General features: G+C 37.9%; 1 protein-coding gene across 6 annotated transcripts in view; it reads left to right on the top strand.

Annotated features, from left to right (window-relative positions):
- The window catches only part of LOC132428722 (E3 ubiquitin-protein ligase HERC2), a 228,869-nt gene that overhangs the window by 144,150 nt on the left and 72,357 nt on the right, over nt 1–12,362 (top strand). For all 6 annotated transcript variants that reach the window (XM_060017026.1, XM_060017023.1, XM_060017024.1 and 3 more), the window contains 4 exons: nt 6,852–7,027; nt 10,205–10,316; nt 11,642–11,723; nt 11,830–11,973. In XM_060017026.1, coding sequence (XP_059873009.1) covers nt 6,852–7,027; nt 10,205–10,316; nt 11,642–11,723; nt 11,830–11,973 — 514 coding nt within the window. The remainder of the gene's footprint in view (nt 1–6,851; nt 7,028–10,204; nt 10,317–11,641; nt 11,724–11,829; nt 11,974–12,362) is intronic.

Here is a 12,362-nt window from a genome sequence, read left to right as displayed (position 1 = left end):
TGGTCTGCAGAGGTTTTGCTGAAAAATCAGCTGATAGCCTTATAGGATTCCCTTGTATGTTGTCTTTTGCTTTTCCCTTGTTACTTTTAATATTCTCTCTTTATCTTTTAACTTTTTCCTTTTTATGACAATAGTCCTTGTGTATTCCTCTGCGGGTTAATCCTATATGGGATTCTCTGTGCTTCCTGGACTTGGTTGACTTTTTCCTTTCCCAGCTTAGGTAAGTTTTCAGCTATTATCTCTTCAGATATTTTATCAAGTCCTTTCTCTCTCTCTTCTTCTGGGACCCCTATAATATGAATATTTATGTGCTTGTCGTCGTCCTACTGGTCTCTTAAACTGTCCTCATTTCTTTTTGTTCTCTTTTCTGTTTGGTAGCAGTGATTTCCAGTACTGTGTCTTCTAGCTCACTAATCCATTCTTCTGCCTCATTTAGGCTACTGTTGATTCCTTCTGGTATATTTTTCAGTTCAGTTATTGCATTCCTTAATTGTTTGGTTGTTCTGTATATTTTCTAATTCTTTATTTAAAAACTTCTAATTTCTCGCTCTGTGCATCTATTCTCCTTCTGAGTTCTTTCATCATCTTTATCATCATTACTCTGAACTCTTGGGTAGATTGCCTCGACGTCACTTAGTTTTTCTTCTGGCGTTTTATCTTGTTACTTCATCTGAAACATAATCCTGTTGCTGCATTTTGTTTAAATTGCTATTTGTATTTTTATGTATGTGGTAGGTTGGTTCTGCTTCTCAACCTTGGAGAAGTGGCCCTCTGTAAGAGATGTCCTATGCATCCCAGCAGTGCAGTTCCTTCTCATCATCCAAGGAAGGGCCACGGGCTAGCTGGTTCCAGGGTAGGGTCTGGCCTGCATTTGCAGACTTGGTCTGTTGGCTGAAGGACTGTCATTTTCTTGCTTCTGGTGTCTGACCTCTGGTGAGTGAGGCTGGTCTAGATAGTTGAGTGAGTGAGATTCCTGGCAGGTGGGGCTGGTGCCTGCCCCCTGGTAGGTGGAGTTGGGTCTTGGTCCTCTGGTGGGCAGGACCATGTATAGAGGCAGCTGTGGGCTCAGGAAGTCTTTAGGCAGTCTGTCTGCTGATGGCTGTTTCCGCACCTAGTTTGTTGTTTATCCTGAGGCGTTCCAGCATTGGAGCCTAGAGCCTGGTGGGTGGGGCCAGGTCTTGGTGCCAGAATGTCAGCCTCCAGGAGAGCTCATGCAGATGAATATTCTCCTGATATATCTGCCACTAGTGTCTATGCCCCCAGTGTGGGCCACAGCCTCTCCCTGCCTCCCCAGGAGACCCTCCAAGACCAGCAGGTAGATCTGGCCCAGATACCTATCAAATTGCTGCTTTTGCTCTTGGTCCTGGTGCATGTGAGATTTTGCATGCACCCTTTATGAGTGAAGTCTCTATTTCCCCCAGTCCTCTGGATCTCCTCCAGTCAAGCCCCCGCTGATCTTCAAAGGCAGATGCTCTCAGGGTTCCTCTTCCCAGTGCCAGACCCCCAGGCTGGGGAGCGTGATGTGAGGCTCAGAACTCTCACTCCTGTTGGAGAACCTCTGTAATATAATTATTCTCCAATTTGTGAGTTGCCAACCCCGGTGGGTATGGGATTTAATTATATCATGAGCCTGCCTGTCCTACCAGTCTTGCTGTGGTCCATCTTTATGTCTTTAGCTGTAGAGGATCTTTTCTAGTAGGTGTCAGTCTTTTTCAACGATAGTTGTTCTGCAGATTGTTGTGATTTTGTTGTGCTTGTGAGAAGAGGTGAGCTTAGTGTCCTTCTACTCTGCCATCTTGGCCACTCTCCCATAGTGTTCCTTTTTGATGGTTTGCAAATGACAATGGAGTTGCCTTTTTTTGACCATCTCTATAATAACATTGAGCCCATATTTTCCCCCTTAATTAAATAATTGTATTTATTTTAAAATTTGACATGTATACAACTTGAATTTGTTGCTTATCAGATCAGCTTGAAAAGAAAACAAAACAAATTTCTTCCTCACTATCTTTGGTAAGAAGCAGGGGTAAAAGCTCTTGGCAAAAGTCATTGCCAAGCATGTCAGGGTGCTTTGTGCATTTAGCATTGTGTTATTCACGTTAAATATCTGTTACTATTGCAATAGTTCTTTCTGACCATACATGTGACACTGGAAATTGCTTTTTTGTTTTCATACCTTTAATTTGGTAGTAAGGAAAATTTCAAAATGAATCCAAGTTAATTTTATCTCCTGAAAATTCTGTCTGAGAGAATCAGTGAAGGTTCTTTTAAACAGTACATGTTACGGATCAGTGAGACTGCCTTATAAATCTTCCAGTAAATCTTTCCACACAGACGTGAACACTATTTTAGTAAATTAAATATATTTAAAGTAACGCAGGTTAAAGCAGTGTTTTTTAACTACCTATACATTATCTCATGAGAACTTATTTAATTGATATGATAGTGGATAAAGATACCAAATAGTTGACTTTTTATTTATCTAAAGTTTATCATAAGTGAGTTTATTTTTAAATTATTAAATGCAGTTTACCAATCATTGCTTTATTACTTTAAAAAAATTTTTATTGGTGTATAGTTGACTTACAGTGTGTTAGTTTCAGGTGTACAGCAAAGTGAATCAGTTATACATGTACATGTATCCACTCTTTTTTTTAGATTCTTTTCCCATATAGGCCATTACAGAGTATTGAGTAGAGTTCCCTGTGCTATACAGCAGGTTTTTATTAGTTATCCATTTTATATATAGCAGTGTGTATATGTCAGTCCCAGTCTCCCAATTTATCCCTCCTCCCGTTATCCCTTGGTAACTATAAGTTTGTTTTCTACATCCATGACTCTACTTCTGTTTTGTAAATAAGTTCATTTGTACCCTTTTTTTTTAGATTCCACATGTAAGCGATATCATATGATGTTTGTCTTTCTGTGTCTGACTTACTTCACTTGGTATGACCATCTCTAGGTCCATCCATCTTGCTGCAAATGGCATTATTTTGTTCTTTTTTATGGCTGAGTTATATTCCATTGTATATATGTACCACATCTTCTTTATCCATTCCTCTTGTGACGGACATTTATGTTGCTTCCATGTCCTGGCTATTGTAAATAGTGCTCCAGTAAAGATAGGGGTGCATGTGTCTTTTCAAATTATGGTTTTCTCTGGACATATGCCCAGAAGTGGGATTGCTGGGCCATATGGTAGTTCTATTTTTAGCTTTTAAAGGAACCTCCATACTGTTCTCCATAGTGGCTGCACCAATTTACATTCCCACCAACAGTGTAGGAGGGTGCCCTTTGCCCTACACCCTCTGTAGCATTTACTGTTTGTAGATTTTTTGATGATGGATATTCTGACCAGTTTGAGGTGATACCTCATTGTATTTTTGATTTGCATTTGTCTAATAATTAGTGATATTGAGCATCTTTTCATGTGCCTGTTGCCCATCTATCTGTATGTCTTCTTTGGAGAAATGTCTCTTTAGATCTTCCACCCATTTTTTGATTGGGCTATTTGTTTGTTTGATATTGAGCTTCATGAGCTGTTTGTATATTTTGGAGATTAATCCTTTGTTAGTTGCTTTGTTTGCAAATATTTTCTCCCATTCTGACAGTTGTCTTTTTGTTTTGTTTATGGTTTCCTTTGCTGTTCCTTTCCTTTTGAGTTTAATTAGGTCCCATTTGTTTATTTTTATTTTTTTTAAACATCTTTATTGGGGTATAATTGCTTTACAATGGTGTGTTAGTTTCTGCTTTATAACAAAGTGAATCAGTTATACATATACATATGTTCCCATATCTCTTCCCTCTTGCGTCTCTCTCCCTCCCACCCTCCCTAGCCCACCACTCCAGGCGGTCACAAAGCACCGAGCTGATATCCCTGTGCCATGCGGCTGCTTCCCACTAGCTATCTACCTTATGTTTGTTAGTGTGTATACATCCATTTTATTTTTATTTTCATTACTTTAGGAGGTGGATCAAAAAAGATCTTGCTGCGATTTATGTCAAAGATTGTTTTGCCTATGTTTTCCTCTAAGAGTTTTATAATAATCCAGCCTTACATTTAGGTCTTTAATCCATTTTGAGTTTATTTTTGTGTATGGTGTTAGGGAGTGTTCTAATTTCATTCTTTTATATGTATGTGTCGAGTTTTCCCAGCACCACTTATTAAAGACACTGTCTTTTCTCCATTGTAGAGTCTTGCCTCCTTTGTCATAGATTAGGTGACCATCGGTGTGTGGGTTTATCTCTGGGCTTTCTATCCCATTCCATTGATCTGTATTTCTGTTTTTGTGCCAGTACCATACTGTTTTGATTACTGTAGATTTGTAGTATAGTCTGAAGTCAGGGATCCTGGTTCCTCTAGCTTTGTTTTTCTTTTGCAAGATTGCTTTGGCTATTCAGGGTCTTTTGTGTTTCCATACAATCTGTAAATGTTTTTGTTCTAGTTCTGTGAAAAATGCCTTTGGTAATTTGAAATGGGTTGTGTTGGATCTGTAGATTGCTTTGGGTAGTATAGTCATTTTCACAATATTGATTCTTCCAATCTAAGAACATGGTATATCTCTCCATCTGTTTGTGTCGTCTTTGATTTCTTTCATCAGTATCTTATAGTTTTCTGAGTACAGGTCTTTTGCTCCTTGGGTAAGAATCATTGCTTTATTATTTTTTTCTGTCCACATAAAGGCAGGCAAGTTCCATGTGATCCCAGTGTGTTACGTTAAAGAACCTGGTAACACAGTTTTTCAAGGTGGAAGATTGGTAACTTGTATCTAGAGACTATGGGACCATACCAACACTTTCCCCCAGGTCTAAGAGTTGATGCTTTGGCCCTTGGGTACACCAGAAGGTTTTTGTTCTATTTATTTTCTTCCCGTCTTTGATAAATAAAATTTTGGAACACCATTCATTCTTGAATGTCATTAAACTATTTTATGGAATGCCATGTAATAAATTAACAGTTAATACCAATGGTGGTAATAAATTAATAAAGTGGCAAATGATGAAAATTGAAGATATTATTGAGTTTTTCTGAGAAAAGATAATATTGCATTTTAGTGCATTTTATTAACTTATTGCTGGGTAATGGAATGTAGCTTGTCTGTTATCTTAATTATGCTACTGAATTCTTTTTTTTTGTATTTTAAGTAAATCAGTAACCACAGAAATTTATTCAGTAACTGAGATAGGTATTCATGAAAGGTGTATTGATTTTAATAAATTTTAATAAATTTTCAGTTCAGAACAATTTATTATGTAATATTTGAGAAGCACAGAATAGTGTATTTCACGTATATGAGAAATATGAAGCATTGTGAGTATTCAGAAAATTCAGGGCCCACTCTCCATCCCTCCAACCAACTTAAGAACTAGAATATTACCATTCCTGTAAAGCTACTGGACTCTTTCTTCTAGCATTGCTTTTCCTATCAAAATGGTTTGTGACAGGAATTTTCTAACATAACTGTAAATAGTAAGTATACTGAATCCTCCATGAACCTATCACCTAGTTTCAATGATTATCAACATTTTTGCCAGTCGTGTTTCACTAACTCCGTCCATGTGTCCCCCCTGCCCCCCGCCCTTTTTTTTTTGAGGTGTTAAAGCAAGCTCCAGACATGGCCTTATTTCAGTAGTGAGTACTTCAATTATTCATTTCTAACAAGGACTTTAAAAATGTAACCACAATGCCATCACACAGAAAAGTTTTTCTTTAATATCATAAAATATCCAGTCAATGTTTAAATTTTCCCAATTATCCAATAAATGTTCATTTGTAGTTGGTTACTCTGAATCGTGATTCAGGCAGTGTCTGCACTTTGCACTTCATTAAAATTTTTCACTGTCTTGGTTTTTCCTTGCTAAAGAAAGAAACAGGGTCTCTTTTTCTTGTAGAATTTTTCATTTCTCTGTTTGCCTTTTTCACTCAACCTGTGCTTCCTGTGACATCATAGGTAGATCTTAAGGTTTGATTAGGGCCCATTGAGGCAACAAGAAGTCATTGGTGATGTGTGTGCTTCCTGCTGTTTCAGTGTTTGTTCACATGATATACAGGAATAGAAGAATACTCTGAATGTCAAGTACGGGGGGTGGGGCATTCTGTGGGACAGGGAACCAACTTTAAAAAATGAATGGCAAAGGTGTAACAGAGGGAGGTTGCATCCTGTTTGGATTCTGATTTGGATAAGCTGAAAATAGAAAGATATTTATGAGATGATTAGAAAATTTGATCACTGGTAGCATTTAGATGATATAAGATTATTGATTTAGCTATCATAATAGTACTGTGGATATATCTTTTAAATGCCTGTATTTCAGTGATACATACTAAAGTTTTAAAACAACATGCTGCCTGGAATTTTCTTATGATAATCCATATATGAACAAAATCAGTCATCCATTGATAATTGTTGAACTAGGTGATGGGGTTATGGGACTCTGTATTGTTTTCTCTAATATGTATGTAATCAAGTATTTTTATTATGTTTTAAAAATTATGAAGCCTTTGTGACTACCTGACACCTAATCTCTTTCTTAATCATCTTGGTTTAAGAAAGCTTTAAGACAGAAAAGTTTTGGAGTCATTCAGTAAGTCTATCATACTATTTCATTTTAGTAAGAAAATTACTGTGAGTCCCATGCCTTGGATGAACATCCTTGGTGAATTAACGACTTCTTTTGAAAGCAAACCCCACTCAAATGTGCCTGCCTCAACCCTGCCTAGTATTTCCAGAACTTAAGTAAAGGGGCTCTAACTTTCCACACATTCCATGTCTCATATGTCCTTCTCTCCAGTTAAAGTATCTAATGTGTTTGATTCTGAAAACTCTGTAGCTTACTGTGTTTGTATCTAGTATCACAGGTATATTGAAATTGCAATAAAGCAGTGCAGGAGCTCAGGAATTGATTGTAAAATCCATGGTCTCATCCTGCTGGGACGGATACGTGCGGAGGAGGAAGATTTGGCTGCAGTTCCTTTCTTAGCTTCAGATAATGAGGAGGAAGAGGACGAAAAAGGCAACAGTGGGAGGTGAGAGCTGTTTGCTGTTGGTGGTACTCATGCCCAAACTCTGACTTTCAAAAGCCAGTGTTTAATTGGAGTGTATCTCATAATGAGGATAGTTTAGTGCCGATAGGACTATTTGTTAAGTATTAGTTAATGTTCAAATCATATTCAAAAATATGATTTAATTTAATTTTAGGAAAAATTTAATGTGGAAACACATTGTATTTAGAAAAATTCACTTAAAAGGGAAAATAAAAATGTTAATTTTTCTACCTGAAATATTACTGTTAATATTTTGGTATATATTCTTGTAGTTTTCTTTTTTATCTGTCCCTAATTGTGTTTTCCTTTGGAGATAGTGTGGTATGGTATGTATTTTACAGGCTTTTTTGTTAAGAATTTTATTAATAACTTTTAAATTAAAAATTTTTTATTACAATAAAATATACATAAATTTACCATCTTAACCAGTTAAGTGTATAGTTCAGTGACATTAAGTAAATTTACATTATTGTGCAACCATGAGTAACATCCATCTTTAGAATATCTGTATCATTAGCCTTCTGTTGTATAATTTTATTTTGTACAATATTTCATCTCATGGTTAAGTTATCATTTACTCAGTTCCTTATTTTGTATGAGCCCTGTAGTGATGACTATTACTGTATTTATTCATCCACCATATATTTATTGAACACCTACTGGGGGCTAAACCCTGTTCTCTGTCCTGTGAATGCTGTAGTGAACATGCTAAATAAAACAAGACAAACTCACACACATTAGAGTGGCCTCATGGCTGTGGGAAGTGCACGAAGGAGAAGGGCCTGGTGCTTTGAGCGACTGCAAAGGAGCATTGGGCTGTCAGGAGAACAAGGAAAAACTCCCCCCATCAAAGCAAAGTGGGCAGTAAGGGGTGTTGGCAGGGGAACATCATATACCAAGGGTGAAGAAAGGTGTCTGCCAGGTCTGTGCACATTTGCTTTTTATTCCAAGACCTGTATGGAGGGCTCATGTGCAGTGTCTGTTCTGAGCTCTGTTTACGTCCCAGCAGCAAACAGTGCAGGCAATTACTGTCCTCAGATAAGTTGTCTTTTCACAAATAAATTGCTAAAAGTGAAATTGCCAAGTCGATAGGTGTTTCTCTTGTATTGCTGGTGTAGCTGGGTCCTTGCAGATGTTCACTAGAGGCAGGTAACAGTGCTAGCTGAGCTCTGCTGATCACTGCCCTTAGCACTGAGTGCTTTCTAGTGTGTGACGTGAGCAGTCTGTCCTTTTGAAACAAAGGAGCTTGGCTCTGCACTGCTATTAAGCACATACTCTTAATCATGAAGAGGTGGCCACTGTGGTGATAAATCAGGTCATTCTAGGGATCTTGGGCTTGGATCCTGTCTTGTTTCATTTTGGAAGCTTTGCAAAGAAGTTGAAGAGAAAATAGTCTTATAACACTACCTTATCTAGAATATATGTTATACTATATGTTACAGTTCAAACTGTTTGTGTCTACATGCATTAATTTAATTAAGTGAGGAAAATGACATTTCACTTAAATAAATCATTGGGATTTTTAAGTGAAAGGATTCTAGAGTCACATTTTCTTATTCGGTAGCTACTAAAATGAATTGGGCAAATATAATTAGTACATGTACTATATATGTGAAATAACCACAAAAGTTTGAGCTTTACTCATAGGTGAAATTTTTACACAGCTGGATACATTCACAAAAGAAATTCTAGATATTTGAATGTAATTTTTTTTCCTTTCAAATATCATTAATGAGCTAATAACTAATGAATGGTCCAAGCAGTCTCCCACAGGGCAAGCCCCCAACTAGGGTGTGCCCTCACTGACCACCCGCTGGCATTTGTTCCCCCTGCTGATGCTTACATGGTACCAGTCCTTACATGTCTCAACACTGGTGGAATCCCTTACATACTTTTGAGTAACACTGTGTTACAGGGTATTTCAAATAGAATGTACATATACTTGCTCTCCTTTGCCTGGTATGGGATGAGAGTTTTCCTACCCTTTTATCCCCAAACCATAAAATTTTGATCCCTGAAAGTAAATATTCATTAGTATGTAACACGTTAAAAAATCTTACCTAGCTGTAAGCTAATCTCTGGAGTCTTCAGTTGTCTATTGTAGCTTATAAAAATAGAACAAAAGCAAAAAGCTAAAACCTCAAACACAGAAGCAACAGTTTTCTTACCACCTGGCATAAAACTGACAACCAAGCAAATCTAACATTGTTCCATGTACTTCGTGTTCTTATCGTGTTCAAGAATTGATGGACTTTTTTTTTTAATTGATTCAATCTAATTTATTTATGATGTACAACAAATTGGAAGTAACAATAGCCATTTTTCTCAAGTGTTAGCAGTATAGTTAACACTTAATGCATGGACATCGGTTACTGTGATTTTGTCATTTAAATTTTTTTTTAATTTAATTTTTATTTTATTTTGAATAATGTGTGGACTTTGTTGATCAAACTTTTAACCCATCGAGGGCAGGTCAGGAGATGGGATGAATGAGATGGCCTGTGCTTCAGGAGCCTCGGGGGGCTGGTGAGACCTCCCCTGGCAGAATGGAGATTTGGACCTCCTCCTCCAACACAGCTGGCCAGCACAGTGGGCAGAGGGTGTAAAGGAAGAAATTTGCATTTTGCCTCGGGACATGTGTTTGTGTTTGAGTACATCAGAGGCCATGTGGCTACATCCATTTTATTATTTCTTTGCGGGGAAAATATGACCAAACAGGGTTTGAGGTTTAGGGACATGGCCACAATGCCAGTCCCGGTGGTGATTCTTGGCGCCATTAACCAACATTCTCTCCAGTTACATCTGCAGTAGCTGTGCGTTAAGGCGATGGGCGGTAATTGCTGTAAAAGCAGTAAAGCTGTCACGTTCAACTTGGTATACAAGAAGAAAGAGAACTGCACAGTGTCTCTTGGGAAGATCTCCACCAGAATAAAAAGCTAAGGTTAAATTCTAGTATTGAAAGGTAGCATACTGGTATCTAGAAATTTTGACCCTCTGGAACACTAACTCCTGTGTATACTTCAGGCTTTGTTGAATTAAAACAAAACTTTAAGAGTTTCTGATAGTAACCAGCAAACTGTGTGCTTGAGGTTGTTTTCCTTTTTATTTAAAAAATTTTTTCACTCTGACCTCTATTTCTGTTTTTTTCCCTTTGATTAGCCTTATTAGAAAGAAGGCTGCAGGTCTGGAATCGGCGGCTACGATAAGAACCAAAGTGTTTGTGTGGGGCCTGAATGACAAGGACCAGCTGGGAGGGCTGAAGGGCTCCAAGGTACCTGCCCGATACCCAGTGCCCTCGCCACCCCATGCTGCTCAGACCCAGACAGGCCCAGCAACAGCCATGCTTCTTGAAGTTTTTATAATGGTCTTTCCTTTTATATGTTGTTTTTAAAGTTGACTTTTCTTAAGTAATTCTTGACATGAACTTACAGACATTATCAAATTTAGTTTCTGAGAAGCCTCTGTCCTTGGAAAATAGTGCACTTTAGATATAGTTGCATTATTGCTGTTTTGTAAACTAGAACATACACTTTTGAAAAGATTTGACAAGCACAGAGGTAAAAATTGTAGAGTATTAATTATATTTTAAAGAGTAGGTACAACAATTGATGCATTTGAACTAGAGTTGAATTCAGTGTGGCTCTTAACTGAGGAAGAGATTCCTCCGAATTTTAGTGTCTGGAAACAGTTTCTTTTCAGATGAGCATCTCCACTACTTAGTATTCCATGAGACTTCACCCATCATAAGATCCCTTGTTATCTGCATTGCCGAGGAGCTGAAAAGGAAAGTTAGAACTCATTCATTTTAAGTCTTGTGGTTCTAGTACAATGAAAATAATCTTATGCAATTCAGCAGCCTCGAGTTACATCTGTTTTTGAGGCTCCTGCCCTGCATTTGGAGATATGTGAGGCCCAGAAGCTCTGGGAGCCTCAGCTGTGACAGTGGCTGTCTAGGGGGTCCCGAGGGCATGGCCCTTTTTGGGGTTTGCACATGAAAGATAGGTTGGCGCTTCACGGTTGGGATGAACATCCTTCTTCCACAGTAGTAGTGACTATTTGATACTTTCTGACACATAGGAATCATAAAGGGCTTCTTAGACAGGGGCTTTGATAATTTTAAATTAAATCACACCCATCTCTAATGGGAAATTTAAGTGTATAATTTCTTAGAATTAACAAGAATGAGCAGGACATGACCTGAAATAAAATGTAATTTACCAAATGTTTGTTTATATCTTTACATTATGTGTATTTTATTTTTTGCCTTGTATTATGGATATGTTCAGATGTACCCAGGTAGAAAGAATAGGGACCTGAGTCCCCTTGTCCCTGTACCAGCTTCAACAGTTGCAGATGGTCACATTTTTGTCTTTATTTCCTACACAGCCTCACTCCTATTCATTTTAAAGTCAATCTCAGTATATCATTTCATCCTTAAAATACTTGTGTATATCTAAGAGACAAGAACTTTGGTTAATATAACCATGTAAATTAACAGTAATTCTATGTACCATCTAGTAAGATTACTTGTAATTTTAAAAGTGTAAATAACATTCTCTCTTTTCTCCTTTCCTTTAAAAAAAATTCTTGTTTTAGATAAAAGTTCCTTCATTCTCTGAGACACTGTCTGCTTTAAATGTAGTACAGGTGGCTGGTGGTTCTAAAAGTTTGTTTGCAGGTATGATTATTCTAATATTTAAAAAGTTTTATATGATGCTTAGGACTGAAAACATAGTTGTTGCATTGTGAAAAGTGAGTCCTTTCCTCACTCCTGTTCCTTGCAGTGACAGTGGAAGGGAAAGTGTATGCCTGTGGAGAAGCCACGAATGGCCGGCTGGGGCTGGGCCTCTCCAGTGGGACTGTGCCCATTCCTCGACAGATCACAGCTCTCAGCAGTTACGTGGTCAAGAAGGTGGCCGTTCACTCAGGTAAGAGCCAGGCTTTGCACTGGTGCACAGATAAGCCTGTTGTTCGTGCTCTGTAATTAACTGGGGCCGTAAACAATTTCCCCTAAAGTGTCTTTGCATTCTTTTTCAAATTTTACTTAACTATTAGGAATAAAAGTTGGTTAATGTAAAACTCCAGGTGGTCTAGAGTTTAATTATTGTTGCTGCACGAGGCTTCTTGGAGGCCAGTGGTTGCTGGCGTTCCAGGCGTGTGGGGCATACCTCACCAAAGGAGGGGGCTTTTAATCTTGGAGCTTGTGGTCTCAGGTTCATAGCATCTCTGCAGTCATCACGTTCTGTGCTTAAATATGTGTTACTTTTCTGGGGAAAGAGCCTGTAACTTTCATCAGATTCCCAGTATCTGTAAATTC

Source organism: Delphinus delphis, chromosome 7, assembly GCF_949987515.2.
Source record: "Delphinus delphis chromosome 7, mDelDel1.2, whole genome shotgun sequence".
NCBI classification, from domain to species: Eukaryota; Metazoa; Chordata; class Mammalia; order Artiodactyla; family Delphinidae; genus Delphinus; species Delphinus delphis.
This window is presented reverse-complemented; position numbering and strand designations above follow the sequence as displayed.